General features: G+C 34.2%; 1 protein-coding gene across 2 annotated transcripts; it reads right to left on the reverse strand.

Annotated features, from left to right (window-relative positions):
- Nucleotides 1-1,646: 1,646 nt before the first annotated feature.
- On the reverse strand, nt 1,647-7,868 carry LOC121752473 (GATA transcription factor 26-like). 2 transcript variants are annotated; one of them, XM_042147568.1, is made up of 8 exons: nt 7,314-7,868; nt 5,912-6,280; nt 5,081-5,504; nt 4,326-4,398; nt 3,888-3,991; nt 3,361-3,547; nt 3,158-3,275; nt 1,647-2,241 (listed from the first exon to the last, which is right to left on the reverse strand). In XM_042147568.1, exons 1-8 carry the CDS (start codon nt 7,351-7,353, stop codon nt 1,937-1,939), a joined length of 1,620 nt encoding a protein of 539 aa, XP_042003502.1. In that variant the 5' UTR covers nt 7,354-7,868; the 3' UTR covers nt 1,647-1,936. The 2 variants fall into 2 exon arrangements, with proteins under 2 accessions (XP_042003502.1, XP_042003503.1); XM_042147569.1 differs by lacking the exon at nt 7,314-7,868 and adding an exon at nt 6,362-7,297.
- Nucleotides 7,869-19,925: the final 12,057 nt, after the last annotated feature.

Genomic DNA, 19,925 nt, shown 5'->3' on the forward strand with positions numbered 1-19,925 from the left:
ACAGATGACAAAATAATAGCAATAAAAAATATCAACACAGTGTCAACAGTTGAGGTGTTGAAACTGTATTGACATTTTTTTGTTGCTGTTATTTTTTCATTTATTGACATTTTCTAACGTTTAAGATCATATTTTAAAGTTTATATAATATTTAGGGTTCGCATTTTATCGCTACTCATAGTTACGCCGATAGAATTATCCTTCCAAGTAAATTCCTAGAAGAAACTGGAATAGTCACTAGCTGTCTCATTTAAGACCCAAACTCCTATACAAACTTCCTTGCAGGGTGTTGTTATCACAAATTAGGCCCTTGTAAATATACAATACATGTGAATAGCAAAATACATCCAAATAAAACCGATGAAAACACTAGAAACATCGCATATAATATTAAATACAATATCATAACTAAATTTTTTTTAATAAATTAATACAGAATAGAATACAATAAAGAAAGTTAATAAATAAATACGGAATAAAATAAAATAAAGAAAGAAAACATTTGAAGATGTGGTAGCATAGTTCGGCTAATAATGCACACATCTATGAGTACTTTTCCAGAATCATTCGTCACTTTATATACTCCTTCGGTCCCATAGTATATGTTTATGGAAATATTTTCTTCTCTCTTTCACTTTATGATTTATGGGCCCCACCATCCCTTGCATTGATTCAACTATTTTTTTTTCATTGTCTCTTACTTTGTCAATTACGTAGCATGTATTGTGAAAAATGGTAGATCTATTAATATGAATCAATTTATGAATGCCACACTTTAATTTTAACTCATTTCAATCATATTTACTTTGTTCCTTGTTAATTGAGTTGTTTTTCATTTCTGAACATTCCAAGATCATTGAATCATTTCTATTTTTGACAAAAAGTATTCCGTAATACGTATTCTCTTTTCAACTTTATTCGTTCTTTCTTACCTTGGCTTAACTTCACTTAAAACTATACATCTCTTTTTAAATCTTAATGGAAAAAAGAAACAATTTAATTAAAAAGGAAAGAGTATTATCCAGAGTGAATATTTTGAAATTCTAAATAATTATAAAATTGGATACTTTACAAACAAACACATACATTCTGCACATGTAATACATGCACACACAAAGTAAATAAAAACACACAAAATATGCACTGCACACATGATACTACGCACAGACAACTCAAAATATTTAGAAAAATAAGGTATAAATACACAATGAAGTTATATTAGATTTTTCTGTCTTATGAATAATTAATTTTGAATTAGTATACAATTTTAAAACTGAGACGATAGAGGGAGTATATAACATTTTTTTTAAAATTTAATTAAAAAGTTACTATCAAGTTATATTCAATTTTTTGAATTAGTATACAATTTTATAGTATCAATTAGTATTTAATCTTATCAAAATAAAGATTAAGAATTGAATTAGAATACTATCACTGCAATTTCAGTTCCAATTGCAATTGGAATATATCTAAAACACCCTAGGAATAATCATAGGAACGTTTAGCAATAAAAATTTCCTTAGCTACACGAGCATTCATCATGTTGTAATAAAAGTAGTGGTATGTTTCTTGTATTCTATTCATTTTTTGTAAATAATACATTCTCCATTCTTAGTACTATAATTTATCAAAGAAGAAAATAAGGATATGAATAATATATTCTCCATTCTTCTTTTTCCTTTTTTGTGCTACATAACACAATCTTTTGTTAGTCTGTACATAATCCAAAATGCAAATAAACCCATCCCTTTTTCAATTCCAACAGCATGTCTCATGTGGGGAACAAGGTATACATCCATCCAACCTCAAATTGAACAGAAACTCCTATTTCTTTGCAAAGAAATGAAGAACACAACCACAGGTTGAAACCAATGTCTAGAAACCACCCCTCCCCCCTCGTATACGAAATAAGTAGCACATACGTATGCAAGTAACATCACGGGTGGATAAGTTTCGGGTACGCTGAGCTGCTACTAGTGCTAGCCATGGCGCCAAAACTCGAACTTGGGAGGAGTTCTGCCTGTGGAAAGGAGCCATTGGATGGTACATCTAGCAGCAAGTCCTGGTCGGAGTTCTCCCCTTCGAAGTGGGATGTGTCCAGCACTGAGGAACCATTGTCGTTTTGGATTGAAAATAAACTCTTAGCACTCACGAAAGACTCATCTCTATCTAGGATTTCTTTTTTACCATAGCTTGACTTCATCAGAATTCTCCGGGGACTCTTCATCATAACTTTCGATCCTGGGGGAAGAAAACCAGTTAGAGAATAGCTAATCCGGATGATTCAATTTGAACTATGAGATCAAGATATTTTTGGGTAACAAATAAATGCATTTATCTTTTTTCTCCACTAATAGTGAGACCGCCTAAAAAGGAATACAAGCCACGTATAATGAGACAGAGGGACTAAATAACAGAAACAATATGTAGAAGAAAATTCTGGCATACCTGATTAGGACATGAGTTTAGCAAAGAAAAGTAGAAATCAGATATACTAGACTAGTCGAAAGGAAATGATCTTGTTGTGATAAGCAAAGAATGAAAAGATAGAAAAGCTTTGAAACCTAAAACTCATAGCAGATCGCTGGGTTTTATTGGCAGTGGTTAGTTTATAAAATGGAATATTTGGCAGTAGATCCAGATGAAATAAAAACTATTGCAAGTAAAAAAGTAATTATCAGCTCCAAGTCTTAATGCACGTACAGAATGGTCATATGCAGACATCTCCAAGCATTGAAAAATATAAATTGAAATACTACTCCCTCCATCCCACTCAAGATGTCCACATTCTTAAGTTAAAGTGGCACGGGATTTTAGGAGGAGTTGTTAGGTGGAGTAAGTAGAGAGAAAAAGGTAGTTGAATATTTTAATGAGAGATGAGAGAGAGATTTATTTCCAAATATAGAAAATGGACATCTTGAGCAGGACAAATTAAAAATGAAAGGTGGACATCTTGAGTGGGACGGAGAGCGTAGAACATATATCTTAATCGAGATAGAGGTTAAATAAGACTGAGTTAACAAGCCAGCTGCATTACTGAAACATTTTAAACCCACATGACAATATATGCTCTAGAAAATTGTAGATTCACTTTGCTTGAGTGTCACAGTTATTGAACATTGTAATACTTAACAGTTGTCGAATTTCCACAATTTACCTGTAGTTTTTTTGTGCTGTCCCTCTCGTGATAGTTCTAAGTGAGCTGCATTGACAATTTCAAAGCCATTGTATCCTCCTGTCACTTCTGAGTTGATGGTATTTTTGCGCTTCAGATCCTAAAGAGAACAGTATTTAGAGTATAAATTAAACTACGAGAGACACAATTGAAGAAAGATTTTACAAGTTGTTGAAACTACAAACCTTAAAAGCTGTATGTTGTTCAACCCACTTTGATTTAGCTAAATCGCATAAGACAAGTTTCTTCAAAATTCTGCAATCATCCGTATTGAACCCACCATACGAGTTATCAAAAACTCCCTCAGCAATAAGTTTTTGGAAGGATGATAGATTCAGGTTGAACTCAGCGCTATCGAACATGCTTTTAAGGCTAAAAAAGAAACAGAGCCCACAATAAGCAAACAAAAATGTATTACCATTAGTCAGTCAGCTTAATTTTCTGTACTTAAAAGTACCTTTTCTGACTAACGTTCGGCTTAAACAAAAAAAGTTATCACAGCATCTAATCAATCTTTGAGAAGCATCCAAAACTATGCATGACCAAAGTAACATGTCTATTGTGATGTAATATTGACACAAATAAGAGGCGCGTAGTTCGTTCTTCAGTATTAGAAAATTTGCCACATGTGGATAAATATTTAAACCAATTATGATGGCATGTGATCATGCTGGACTTCCATAAGCTAGAGAAGAAAAGTTACAGCACACACCTGTATGGAGCATCCGAAGCATCGACAGAAGGTAATAGGCTCATCAACTGTTTTTGTTCATCATTTGTCAAATGAGTTGAAAACAATTCGAAATTAACAATGTCCTGCATCAATATGGCATATCAAACGACAGCTTAAGAAGAATGGGCTGGAAAATAAGTTGAATCAGATCTTGACAGGAGTACTTCATAATCTCAATTACAACGGAAAACATTAATATGACTAACTGAAAATATGCATAGCAGGAAGACATGGTATCAGCAGCCTATTGCTACAAAAACTATGACGTATATAAGAACAGTTCACAAATTTTTTTATATATGTTGGATTTTTTTCTATGGCATGGCTGAATAGGGAACCGAGTAAACATGCATTATCACTAGACATAAATGTGAAACTGCTTATTAGTATCAACTAAACATTTTCTTTACAACTTACTTGTAGATTTATGTAACATAGTGGAGAATTATTATGTGCAAGAATCGGTAATTTTACAACCTGGTCCTTGTCTCTGAAATTAAATAAGAAAAAGATGCATTAGCAGAATATTCAGAGAAGATACATCACCCCCCCCCCCTAAGATAGCAGCTGCTGAATTAGTATAAGAAAGGAGTTCATTAATCGCATTAGGTTGAAACAAAAGGCATGCTTGTTTGGAAATTCATGAATTTGGATGAAAGTATATGGAGCTATGGACTTGAAATCAGTAATAGAAATCCACGAAGCTTGTGAAAGAAGGTTTGTTTCATAATAGGATTTGAAATCTAGTTTGAACTATTCTGAGTTACTTGTGGATTTTAATATACAGACTCATTTGAAATAGTTTCGCAAAAATGCAAACATTTCAATCAAAATGTAACCAACCAAAATATCTAGCTCTTTGAACATAAAAAATCGCATAATTTATGTTCAAGGTATCTGTCTGTAGCTTAAAAATAATACTCCCTCCGTCCCAAGGAAGATGACCCCTTCCTTGGGCGACACGGGATTTATTGCAGCTTTATTTTGTGTGTTAGGTGGAAAGAATAAAATAAGAGAGAGAATAAAGTAGAGATAAAGGGGTTTCTATTTTTAGTAATGAGTCATCTTGGTGGGACAAACTAAAAAGGAAAGTGGTCATCTTTAGTGGGACGGAGGGACTACTTCCGAAGACTCCTGGTGTACTCATAAGAACCAGAGAGTGATAAAAATACCTTCTCATATGTTCCTGTACAACCCCAGGATAAGCATTCTTCTTAAGTTTCTCATTAACTTTACTCGATGAGTAGGCACCTGTGTCTTCAACTCGACCACGAAAACTCATATCCCGTGATGTTAGGGTATACTGCTTGTTATCAACTGAAAGGGAGCTAGCTTCTGACTCTTCTTCTCTAATAAATGAACTTGGGTGCCGAATAAGTACACTTCCATGTCCAATCTCAACAGATATCATTGGTTTATCGCTCTCAAGAAGCAAGTCTTCTTCTGAAGATCCAGACAAGCATGATGACTGTTGCTCATACCATAATGTATACAGATCTTTGGTAAGAACCTCAACTGGAGAAGGTTTTGGCCTTGCAACACAGGTTCTCTTTCTGGAAGGAACAATTGAATCCCATGCAGTGGGTTGGGGGGGACCTGTGGTGGTAAACGAGTGAGAACTTGACCATATTACAATATAACATGCAAATTAATAACTAATCCTCACTAATTAGCTCTAAAATGTTAAAACTATAGCAATTAAAACAAGTGAAAATGCCGTGCAAATATTGTTCGTAGTCATTGTGCTTGAGATAACACTTAAATGAAAACTTGAAAATGCCATGAAAACCAGAAACAGAAAGATAAGTTATCACCTTGTAAAAAGATGTACATGATTAGTTTGCTCATAAAGAGTTAGAAAATCATCATTTTACTTTTATAATCCATACCTTTTACCCTGTGTGCCCTACCCCTCCCGAAGAAAATATATACATAATAGTCAAAGAAGACATGGGTTGAAGATCATGATGCTAGAATACTATCATGCATACGGATCTACTAACTTGTCAAATCACTTGTATCAGCAATGCCATATTGAGCGTATTTCTCTGAGTTGGATATGGCAGAACCAGAACTTGATCTATTGCTTGTATCTTCATCATAAACTTTTTGCAAACCCTGGTAATGGTCAGGAGGAACCTCTACAAATTCAGCTACCTCAATACTGTGTTTCCGCTTCAGTACCTTTAGCTCTTTGTTCTTAATAGAAATAGTTTTCACCCTAGGCAACCTCAAATCCTCTAACTCATCAGGTTCTGCCCTAGCGTGTAGAGGTGTATAGTTTGCCAGAGTTCCCTTTGTCCTCCACCGCGAACCACATGCATTGCAGAGTACTGGCTTCTCAGGAGGCCCATTACGCCAAAGAGGGGTGCCTGTTGCATGATTATGAGAGGTCAAATAAACCCATTTCCCATCATGAAAAAAGAATGATAGAGATCAGAGAGTTCCATTACATCTGTTTAAGCATAAAATTTTGTTATCAAACATTGCCCGTGATGAGATATGAATTCTGAAAAGAGACTATGAACTCTCCCCAAGAAAACTTAAAGCAAACAAAAATTGACTCTATAAAAATTTTATGACAGATGGAGTTTAAAAAGCATCTCAAGAGAGTCAATATCATCTCCTTCTCTAGTTTTAGTTCAAAGAATGCGTGATCTCATAACCATTTTGGCATTAGCACAAGCTCACTCTCTTATCACATAACAAGCTTCACAAAAACTAATCCATAGCTCAAAATTCTGTTTTCCTCTTTCCCCTTTAGAAGCAGGACCACTCACAAAAGTTTAGACGGTTCAAATGGGAATTTCCATTCAGCGATATAAAATCTTCAATGCAATTGGTGGAAGAATGGCGTAAACAATCAAGGTTAAAGCATTGATCAAATTTGATCGAAAACAATGGTGATTAAGCATTGATCAAATTTGATTGAAAACAATGGTGGTTATTGATCAAATTTGATCGAAAACACGTGTAACTGCATTCGAATGTGCTGAGTATCAGCTTAATTCCTTCTTCTAACACAATGGCTTAAGAGTTTTGGAGGTGGCAATGAACTGAAGAGCAAGAGGAAAGGACTATGATCCCAGCAGATACTACTACGATATAAAGATACGAAGTCACATATCGACATATTGCTCGTTCTTCCCTGATTGCAGAAGCAACTCACAGGAAGAAAACCAACAAAGACCCAAAAAAAAGGATAATGCATATCAGCATATTACTCATTGTTCACTGATTGCATTCTCTACCCGAACATCAAAGGAGACTAATTCATTGATTGAGTGACAATTCATTTCATTTAAAAAAACATTTGAATAAACTAACTCAATCAAAAACCCCAATAATCTCTCATATTAATTCACAAAGTTACACAATTCCTAGTCAAAAAATCACAAAACTCACTTGTAACACCACAGTGATAGCAAGGTCCATGCTTTCCCATGTCTATGGATTTCTTGAATCTCCCCCAATTAAAAAAAACAGGATGGGAATTAAATGAAAATTCACCACACAGAAACCAGCGACAAAAAAACTAAAGCTTTTTGAAAAATCAAAAGCTTCAACAAAAAAATCTACTGTAAATATTTATATAATTCTCAGTCTCGATGATTTCGTGTAGCCCTATTGTATATGCTTCGGGTTTGAAGCTTTTTCCTGCTGTAAACCCAACAAACTCTGCAGAAATTACAACACAAAATGGAAACCAATTTTTTATATTTTCCCTTTTTTTTTCTAGTCTGAGAAAAACCCAGTAAAAAGAGGCTAAATTCAGAGGAGTGAAGGAGAAAAAGAAGATGTGGGGATTAAGCTGAGAATGAATGGAAGTCAATCAAATTGAGAGAAACAAAACACCATTTGGAATAAATCAATGGGGAAAAAGTAGGATGAAAATTTGGCAAAGGGATTAGGGGTATGTTTTATTATTCTTGTATTGAATTTTTTATTGTTTGTGAAGTAATGTTTCAGCTTTCTTCACTAGCAATAATATTAAAGTGTATTTCCATCTGTTTCATTTGTTTAGCATCTTTTTCTATCTCTCTTTCTTATTTCACTTTTTGCATAATTCAATTACTTGAATTTGCTGGAATGGCTTGGATCAATCAATTCTAAATAATAATGATATGTTGGTAATTCATTTTTCAATTGAATTATCACTGTTAACACTTTATAAAAGTTCCTTCAATTTCCTTTTTAATTCAATTTCATTATTGATTCAAGATTTCACAATATTATTCAATCTTGTTGACTATTTATATGTATAATGTAATTAACTATTTTTCCTACCCCCACCTCAACATACAAAGAGAATAGTCATATTGAATGTATGATGTCAATTCTTCACTGCTAAGATTTAAAATTGAACAAGATAGGGTATTAGGAAAAGACATACCACATAGAAGAACCCCAATATATAATAATATAAATATAATAAATAGGAAAAGACATACCACATAGAAGAACCCCAATATATAATAATATAAATATAATAAATAGGGAGAAAGAACAAGGGCTGATCCTTGGATTTTCTACCATTTATCCCTCCAAATTTGTTATTTACTCTCTCCGTCCTATAGAAATATGCTAATTGAAAATAACACATATTTTAATGCATAATTAATAAAATATTTCTATAAATAGATATAGACTATTTCTATTGACGGATGAAAAAGGAAATTTAACTTATTTATATGGGACGGAGGGGTATACTATTACATTATTAGGTGATAGATTTCGTAATTGTCACATTATATTTTGTGAAAGTAGGAAAATACTCCCTCTGTATCCAAAAAAGTAGACTAGTTTTTTCATTTTTGATCGTCCCTTAAAATTAGACAAAGTCTAGATAAGGAATTTTTTGAACTATTAATAACGTGGACCTAACAATCTATTACTACTTTTTCACTATTTTCCCCCTCTCTTATTATACCAATTACATATTAAAACCCGTATTATATATAACTTAAGTTAATTTTTGAGAGACTGAGGGAGTGATGTTTATTCAATGGTAGTAAAATAGTTCTATTTTCACTGCTCAATATTCCAAAATCCAATTAAGCCATTTACACTTTTTCAATATTGGAATAAGCCATCAATAAATTTTGAGATATTGGCATTGACGTGCTGTGTTGCTATTGGACTACACATCCTTTTTTTCTTACATTTGATTAGGTTCAACTTATTTATTGAGTTTGTCCAGCCGACATGTCAGACACTCACATCATTTTTAAACTTATTTGACTAATTTATTTATACACGATCTGACACAATTCCTAAAACTATGGTGTAATAGTCTTAATTTTACAAATGAAATATAGTAGTCATTTCACCGGTGAAATACGTATATCTTTCCATATATGTTCATTTCATAACCACTTGGTCATGATCAACGCTGAATATTTGTTATGAATATGAAATTTAGATGGTTATATTTGCGACACCTGGCAGAACTCCATATTTAATTAAAAAACTTTTGCAACACTTATGCCTCATTTGTTACGTGAAATTGAGACAATAGAATTGGACTTGAAGCCAATAATTCCAAATTCAGTATTAGTATCATAAAAATATTTAGATTTGATACTGAATTATGAATCCAAATTTCTCAATTTTACAATTTGAATTTTATATTAAAAGTAGATAATTGAAATTCTAAATAATTATTTTCTCCGTCTTACAAGAGGAGTCACCTTTGGTGTGTGCACGGATTTTAAAAAATGTAAAAAATAGTTAGTTGGAAAAATTAATGGAATATAGGGTCCACTTTTTAAAATTGGTTTTATAATAGAATGTGAGTGAAGTGAATTAGCGAAATGTGAGACCTACTTATTATTTATAGTAAAAGTGAAATGTGACTCTTATTGTGGGACAGACCAAAATGATAAAATATGACTCTTATTATGGGACGGAGGGAATATAAAATTAGATATCTAACACAAACTTACACAACCCACACATAGTGCACATTCAAATGATACACACACACCCACATCACATACACAACACACACACATACATACACACTACATATTGTCATGACCGCACTTTACTAAAGACAGAAAACTCAATTAATCGTAACTAATGGGATATTTAAAAAGCAGAGAAGAAAGGGAAAAAATTGACACATTTGAGCATAACCTATAATAATTGGGATAGAGTGAAATATCAAGTAACGGCTTATCCAAATATAAATGAACATAAACTTGATTTGACTTGCTGCAGAAAGGTTCAAGGCCAAATGACGTCATATATGGAGATATGATACATCCAACTACAATACTATCAAAAGACATTTCTATCTCTTGCCATTGTCATCACTATTCAACCTCCTCTATATTTTTAAAACATATGTAGAGCTGAGTACTTGATATACTCAGTTGACACATGTCGAAATATACATTTTCATAAAAACTGGTATTTGTCAAATAGTGAGCTCGAAGTTTTATTTAAAAAAAAACATTCGAAAACACTAAAACATTTCGTTTGTAAAATGCAACTTATCTATATGTTTACCTTATATAAAGAATTTAAATTGGTGCAATACTTGCTAGATAACCTAATGAGGGCTCATAAGTTGTGATCCAAGAATAAGTCCTTAGTTTTCAATGGTCTAATTGTGTTCCTTTGGTACGTAATTTGGATGTTATGCGCATGGTATTTCTTTTATGTAGTTATACAATTTGTTCTATGATCAATATCCTTGATATTTTGTTGACATTGAATTATATTGTGTTGCCAGAAAATAGACAATTTGTAATTATAGTTGACATTTGCATATTTTAGTTGACAAAACTATTGATACTTTTTGTGAATTTAAATTTGCTATTGACGTTCGTCTATATTACTGTTGACATACCCATATTTGATGTTATACTGTACTCCCTCAGTCTCGCCAGAAGCGAGCCACTTATTTTGGGCACGAAATTCAAAGAATTGATATTTAAAAAGTTAAAGTGGAGAGAGTAAAGTATGAGAGAGGGAAAAATAGAAGAGTTAAAGAATAAAATATGTGGGGAAAAAAAGTAAGAAAGAAGATTTTTTGCTTAAAAGGGAAATGGACACTTATGGTGGGACATCCCAAAAAAGGAAAGTGACTCACTTATGGTGGGACGGAGGGAGTAACAATTATATTAATTCATGTAGGCTTTCTATGTAGACAAGTCATGCAATGCAAGAAACGTGTGTCGCGAGCTATTCCAAGGATAAAGATGGCTACACTATTTAAACAAGAAGAAGATAATGAAAGCAAAGAGAAGGATTGCGGGCTTGGCCATGTTTCGGGATAATATGAACCGAATGAAATGGGTAGTGCGGAAAGGACCATAGAAGTGGATGGTGTTGCCTCCAGTGAGAAAGAAGATGAAGTTGGATAGTGATCAGATCATGAGAGATGATACATGTGGGTGTTTGGTAAGCAACAAAATACATATGTGATGGACTGAATATGCTAGCCAGAGAATTAAGTCATGCAACTCCTGAAATCAAGAAGAATGGTTGCTTTAAAATAACTTGTGACACAGTTAGGAAGGTGTTCAGACTGGTCGACATAGATTTTGATCCTGTTGAATCAATGACGCAGTCTCAATTTGCCAATGATAAGGTAGCTAACGAATGATCATGGTTCTAACAATATGGAGATTCTTGAAAACAAAGACGAATATCCAAGATCCAGCCTTGGTTTTGAATTTAGTAAGGTTAAGTACATATTCTAAATGTTATAGTTTCATGATGCACTTCCCAATTAAAAGATGTTAAAGTGAATGAAAGTGTATCTACTTCATATATTTTAGGATGATGATGCGTGTAATCGTGATGCAGCAGTTGAGCAAAATCACAAACATACGATGGTCTAAATCTTGTGTTGGGGTTTCTATACTAAAAGATGTTTCGAGCGTACATGCCTTTGTACAGTCAGCTTGTGCATGTATACGAGAAACACTACGTCCACTTGTTTACCTAATTGTGAGAATAAATAATACTCTCCCCGTCCAACAAGAATATGCACTCTTTCCTTTTTAGTCCGTCCCACAAGAATATGCATTTTCTAATTTTAAAAACTATTTTCTCTCTAATAAGGTGAGACTCATTCTCCACTAACAATACTATATTTACTTTTTCTCTCTATCTCTCTCTTACTTTACCAATTTTGCATTAAAATCATTGCCGAATCCAAAGTGCATATTCTTTGGGGACTGAGGGAGTGTAATATAATGGTTTATTTATTGAAATATAAATAAATAAATCTAAGGCTTCTTACTAAGAAGGTGAAAGTAGGAGAACCTGATGATTTCTCAGGGGTTCTCTAGTATGGACTTGACCAGATCTAGTAAGAAGAAAAACGAGTTCACAACCTAGATAGATCTTAGCTACATATTGGTATGGTTGCAGTGTTTGTGATAATTCTCTCTTACCTAAGAAGAGATTAGTAAAAATGGTGTAGTAAAGCATTGAAATGATCAAACACGAAATATATTCTTTATTGCTATCTACTGAAAGAATATATTTAAGAAATTTTAGTATTTCTTAGTCTATGCAAATAATATTGATATTGTTTATTTAATCAGACGTCACTTTGACTTATCAATATGTGAGAGTTTTTCGCAACTCAATCATAGTATCTTGGGTGGTAGTAATTGAATAACATGAAAATATCAGAATATTATTTCATAGAATTCGCGTGCCCAGTGTGGTATGATTAATCCCCAAGAGATGTTTGAAAAATGAATTTATTATTCAGAAAACTGTGCAGTTGGAATTGTATTCCATGAATAATAAATAAAGTTTCATACTAGAAAAAATCTTTGGAGAATTAATTTAATTTAAGTCACATAGCAGACAAAGAATTAAATTAATGGATTAAGATAATTTTAAACGCGAGAAATATTATAAAATAAAATGGTCGTAATTTGGTTATTTAGATGGGAGTTCAATATTATTCTTTAGTGGAATAAAATAATATTCCATTGGATATTATATTAAATCATGGGTTAATTGATTTCATAAGTATATTGTAATGGGCTAGCCAACATCTAATCATTCCATGGATCCCCATTCTAGTCCAAAAAGTTTATCTTATAAATAGTGAAGGGATGAGGAAACCCTAGTATACAATACACAATTCACAACACTCCTCTGTAACCCTAGATGCCATTCACTTGGCTTCTCTCTCTCCCTCTTGCATTGATTTTCGTGCCATTGCCCTAGGGAGGTTATGGTTCTTGGTTTTTGTTCTTGTTCTATCCTAATTCACATGATTAGATCAAGACAATCTTGTGTTTTGTATTGGTCTCCTAAGATCTCATATCACTATCATTGATTCTTCGAGATCCGCCCACCTGGATGAATAATCAACGACATGAGAATAGAATGGAAGGTTCGTGGTCGAGAAATCATGGATTGCCGGGAGATTCAGCAAGCAGCGTTAATCCTTCAAGGGATAAGGAGGTAACAATCAGATCTACATCAAATAAACATGTTTATGTGTGTTTTGATGTGTTTACCTATAGATCCAGAATATTTGCATGAAATTGGAATCAAATACATAATCACTTAAATAGATCCGTAAGAGCATCTGCAACAAGGAAAGGAATATGAAAGAGGTATATCATCTATTTACCTTCTCAAAAAGTGAAATATACCCTTCTAAAAAATAGTACAAAATGCATTAAAAGACATAAAGTGTAATACCTTCTCATAAACCTTCCCCCTTGGAGAATAGTTTTACATGAAAAGAAGGTAAATATGGTTGTTAAAAGATTTTACCTCTCCATTGATGGAGAGGTAAAGATACCTCTTCAAAATGGAAAAAGGTATTCTTATTTACCTCTCTTCTTGGAGAATAATTTTTCATGAAAAAAAGGTAAATATGCTAGTTATATTAATTTACCTCTCCATTTACCTCTTTTTTTGGAGATGCTCTAAGGACCTGTTTGTTGCAGTAACCCCAACATCTTGAACAGGTATGATGTCAACAACCCTATTTATTTTTTTTGTTATTGAATCTTTCGACATAAGAAAGTCAGTTGACCTTTATTCTAGTGGTGACGAACATGTATCCGGTGATGATAACATAGAGAACATTACTTGATTGGATGAAGATAATTTGGACTTTGGGACTGGAACTAAGCTGGGTAGAGATGAGGGATGCAAAGAGAATGTGGCTTATGTGTATAAATTAGCTGTTGTCAATCATGAAAATGTATAGGATGTTGCCAGTTCCATAGCTCGCGAGGTTGCTTCAGAGGTACGGCTGAGAAGCATATGCAAACGTAGTTGACATCAAGTACACATTGTGCTCGTATCATTGACATGAAAGGATATGGGCTAGATTAGATTAATATGGATTAAATAATTATAGTTGGGCTACAATTATAATTATTCCATAAGCCCAACAATCATGAAACCCTAATGACTCTTTGTCTATATAATGGTTATTTATTCTCCATTGTGGGTGATGAGAAATAGCGTAACATTAGAGAGAAAATACGTAAAGCTTTGTAGAGAATTCCTAACTTTCTCTATAGAGCGATTGTACCGAGGAATTGTTCCTGCATCGGATCATAATACACGTGGACCTCGATAGTAGTGGATTCAACTTGCAGGACACAATCGTAGAAGAAAACACAACAACAAGTAAGATTTAGTTCCGTTGTGTATTACGTGCTCAACTTGCAATATGATTATGAATCTAGATTTGTTATTCTTGTTTGCAATTTCCGCTGCGCTTATTAGATGAACACAAGAATTACTAACAGTGGTATCAGAGCTCGGGGCTCGATTCATAATTATTTTGTTCTATTTGCTAATTATATGTGGATTAATCATGTTATTGTAGTTGGGATGAATTTCTAGAAACGGTTTTAAGAAACTGCATTAGATTCAAAATTTCGAATCTTGAATCAAAATAAAATTTTCGAAAAATCTTTCATCCTCGCCGCAATACCAGATTGGGAGAGTTTAAGATAAATCGCAGCACAAAACCGCAAGAAATTAAAACAAACATGGGATCAGAAGAACTGAAGAAGTATATATTGATCTGCTTCGAAATTTGATTTCGAAATTTCCAAGAATTTGGTTTCATAATTGCTTAGAAGTTGTAATTAGATTTCGATTCTTTTAACAAAATTTTGTAAAAATTACGGCAAATTGCAATCTGTTTTGGATTTTGACCTCAATTTTTTCGAATAATATGAAAAGAGAATCATGCTTCCGTCGACAAATCCATGCCAAGAAATTATTATTTATTAATAGTGCATGTTTAGGGTGTCGGTTTAGTTTAGAACTAATATTAAGTACCCTAAATGTGCCTCTAATATTAGTTTAGAATTAATATTAAGTATCTGTTTATATTAATTTGGAATTGATATAGATTATATGATAAATTTATTAATTGGATTAATACATTTTGTTACATTAATTTCGAATTAATATAATTTTAAATCCACATGTAATTAGAGAATAAAATTTGATTTTATTCATTGAGCATTATTTGATATCCTATGTGATAAGCATGCTATTTGATTTATGCTTATTTATTTTAACTATAGTAGTTAGAGACCGTTTTATTGTCTGGGTAGGCGGCGCCCAGTATGTGTAGTCCGTGTTATACTATGTCTGGGTAGGCGGCGCCCAGTATGTGTAGTCCGTGTTATACTATGCATGGGTAGGCGGCGCCCAGTAATTGTTTGAAATTTAATATTAGATATTATATTCACAAAACTAGTATCAAACTCTTCCCCATAAAATATAAGTCTTGTTTTTGAAAGAAATGCGTCGTCCATCACAATTGTTTGATGTTCCTAGTCTTTTCGACCACGAGTTTTACGCCCTCGCGTTTACTCTAAATCTACAAGGTTTAGGCTCATTCATAGATGCATGGTTGGCATCGTGTGATGAGGTTGACTTGCTTAAATTATTTTGAGTAGCCCTCGCAACCAGAATAATTTATGGACGTATATTAATTAGATTAATAAACCAAGAATTGTAAAAATTGTTGTTACAATTGGCTTGGAGGCCTACCTGGTGATATTATTGTAGTCATCAGCCCTCGCAGAGGCTGCAATAATATAGACTTGGATCTTGGACCACTAAAATTTATATTAGATATAAATTCGTATTTTATGTTTGGGGGACATAATATATGTTAAAATTAGTGGGAGCTAATCAATACAATAAACCCTTGTTTGATTAGTGATGCGATTGTGATCTTTGCATGCTTTTCTAATGTGCTTTTCGTTTTATTTTCTGTTCAGATAACATGTCAAACTTATCTTATGAGTGTATGATGGAAACAAACAAATTGACTAGGTCAAATTTCACGGAGTGGCAGAGAGACTGCCCAAAACTCAAGGCACAAGGTGCAATGAGTGGGAGCTCGGCTATGTTTGTCATTGAGATAAATATGTCTATGAATAACTCACAATCCTGGGTATTGGATACCGTTTGTGGTTCACACATTTGTAATAATGTGCAAGGTTTAATTGACACCAGGAAAGTGAGACCTGGGGAAGTAGACCTACGTGTTGGAAATGGAGCAAAAGTTGCTGCCGAACGCGTGGGAACTTATAGATTAGATCTTCCCTCAGGACATAGACTAGATTTACATAATTGTTATTTCGTTCCAGTTATTTCAAAGAATATTATTTCCATTCCGATGTTGGACATCGAAGGTTTTTCCTTCCATTTTGCAAACAACAGGTGCTCGTTTTCTAATAATGGATTATTTTATGGAAATGCCACTTTAGAGAATAGATTATATATGCTTGAATGCAAACAGGATATTCTCAATGTGCAAAATAAAAGACTTAAGCTATGTAATACGGATAATGCTACTTATCTTTGGCATTGTAGACTTGGTCATATCAATGAGAAAAGGATAGCGAGATTGAGAAAGTTAGACTATCTAAATTCATTTGATTTTGAATCATATGGTGCTTGTGAATTCTGTCTCAAAGGAAAGATGACTAATAAGCCACTTTCTGGGAAAGGGGTGCGTGCTAATGATGTGCTAGAGTTGATCCACACAGATGTGTGCGGACCGTTTCCAACTCAAGCAAAAGGTGGTTATTCGTACTTCATTACTTTCACTGATGATTTGACAAGGTATGGATATGTGTATCTTATGAAACACAAATCTGAGGCCTTTGAGAAATTTATAGAGTTTAAGTGTGAAGTTGAGAAACAACTTGGGAAAAGTATAAAAACTCTTCGATCAGATCGAGGAGGGGAATACTTGAGCCGAGAATTTCTTGATTACTTGAAATCGCATGGAATTCAGTCGGACTGGACACCTCCTGGTACACCACAAATGAATGGAGTATCTGAAAGGAGAAACCAAACATTATTAGATATGGTTCGATCCATGATGAGTTTAGCTAGTCTTCCTTTATTTCTCTGGGGTCATGCTTTATTGACTGCTATTTACATTCTGAATAGAGTTCCATCTAAATCAGTTGAGAAAACACCATATGAGTTATGGTATGCCAAAAAGCCTTGTCTTAACTATATGCGGACCTGGGGTTGTCCAGCTTTTGTTAAGAAACAAATGACTGATAAGTTGGAATCTAAAAGTGAGAAGTGTTACTTTGTGGGATATCCTAAACAAACTAGGGGATACGATTTCTACTGTCCTGAAAATCACAAGGTGATAACATCAAGGAATGTGACGTTCCTTGAAGACAGTTATGTCTGCAAGGAACAAGGTCAAAATACAGTAGATCTTGAAGAAATTCAAGAACCACAAGTTAACAATGAGGATGATGTATTGTCAAATGGTTTGAACAATAACTCAGTGGGAGTTTTTGATTATCTATTGGGAGGGGAAAATACTATTAGAGGAGACCTTAGAGGGACTCTCGAAGAACCTCCTCAAGACAATGAGATGCATCAAATACAAGATGATACAATAGTTGCATCACCTCTATCTCAAGAAGATCATAGTGATATTCCTGGGCCTACTCACAATCAGAATGAACAGCCCGAGCCAGAAGAAAACCAACTCAGTAGGCCTAGAAGGATTCGTCGTGCACCTGAGAGACTGAATCTAATGGTTGAGAATCAAGATGATGAAGTTGATTTAGACGACGATGAGCCTAAGACCTATACCGAGGCGGTGTCAGACACCGATCGAGAGAAGTGGCTTGAAGCCTTGATATCTGAAATGGACTCGATGTACTTCAACTTAGTCTGGGAACTAGTTGACTTGCCAGATGGGGTTTACCCCATAGGTTGCAAATGGATCTTCAAAAAGAAGAGAGATGCAGATGGCAAAGTACAAACCTACAAGGCTAGGTTAGTGGCAAAGGGTTATAGTCAGCGCGAAGGCATTGACTATGATGAAACCTTTTCGCCAGTTGCTAAGATCAAGTCCATTAGGATATTACTTGCAATTGCTGCATACTACAATTTTGACATTTGGCAAATGGATGTCAAAACCGCATTTCTCAATGGAAAAATAGAAGGTGATGTCTATATGACGCAGCCTGAAGGTTTTGTATCGAAAGAAAGGCCGAATGCAGTGTGCAAGCTAAAGAAGTCCATCTATGGACTTAAGCAAGCTTCGAGGAGTTGGAATATTTGTTTGACAGAACAATCAAATCGTTTGGTTTTGTCAGAAGCAAAGATGACCCATGTGTTTATAGTAAACGCGAGAATGGTAACGTTGTCTTCCTTATCATATATGTTGATGACATCTTGATTATGGGAAGCGATCGTTCTCTGATGCAATCCGTGAAAGAATGGTTGTCTAGTTCCTTTATGATGAAGGATCTGGGTGATGCTTCCTACATCCTTGGAATCAAGATCTATCGAGATAGACCGAATAGGATGTTGGGATTATCACAATCCACTTACATAGACAAGTTGCTAAGGCGCTTCTCAATGGAGAATTCTAAGAAAGGTTTTCTTCCTATGGGACATGGCATTGTATTGTCAAAGAAGGATTGTCCTTCTAATGACAAAGAAAGAGACAACATGAAAAGGATCTCGTATGCCTCTGCTATAGGATCTATTATGTATACCATGATTTCTACTAGGCCAGATGTGGCCTATGCGCTTAGCATGACAGGCAGATTTCAGCAAAATCCCGGTGAGGAACATTGGAAAACCGTTAAGACTATTCTTAAGTACCTTAGAAGGACTAAAGAATATTTCTTAGTCTCTATGGTGGACAACCAGAGTTATCAGTTACTGGGTACACTGATGCTAGTTTCCAAACAGACCATGACGACTATAAGTCTCAGTCTGGATATGTTTTTGTCCTCAATGGTGGAGCAGTGAGTTGGAATAGTTCCAAACAAGGTACAACTGCCGATTCCACCACCGAAGACGAGTATATTGCTGCATCTGAAGCTGCCAAAGAAGCTGTTGCTTTGTTAGAGTTCGTTAAAGAACTGGGTGTCATTCCGAGTGCCAATAGTGCAATACCTTTGTATTGTGACAACACTGGTGCTGTTGCGCAAGCAAAAGAACCCAGAGCTACGAACATGAACAAGCATGTTCCCAGAAGATATCATCTGATCAGAGAAATAATTGAAAGAGGCGACATAAAATTAGAAAGAGTACCCACTGATGATAACTTGGCTGATCCTTTCACCAAACCGTTATGTATAGCAAAACACAACAAACACTTTGAGAGCTTAGGTGTTATGCATGTTGGTAGATGGCTTTGAATCAGTGGGAGTTACAGTTTTATATGTCTTAGAAACATTTTGTGTTGAGACAATATTACTTGATCACATTATATGAAAATTTTATTTCCTATGGGTTTTGTGCACTTATTGGAATAATTGTTTTAAATGTTTGATTTTATTCTAAATATTTGTTCTCTTGAATTGTGACTGTCGTTAATGGTGTGAGACATTAATGATATAGTATAATTCTAAAATAGCCCTAACCAATGATCATCAAGAATGGGATATTGGTGATATGTTATAGGTTAGCATGGGGTTTGCATCACATTCTTCGAGAATGTAGTTGTTCTCACAACTATGAGATATTAGATACTCGTGATGGACACAT

Source organism: Salvia splendens, chromosome 10 (genome assembly GCF_004379255.2).
Source record: "Salvia splendens isolate huo1 chromosome 10, SspV2, whole genome shotgun sequence".
Lineage (NCBI taxonomy): Eukaryota > Viridiplantae > Streptophyta > Magnoliopsida > Lamiales > Lamiaceae > Salvia > Salvia splendens.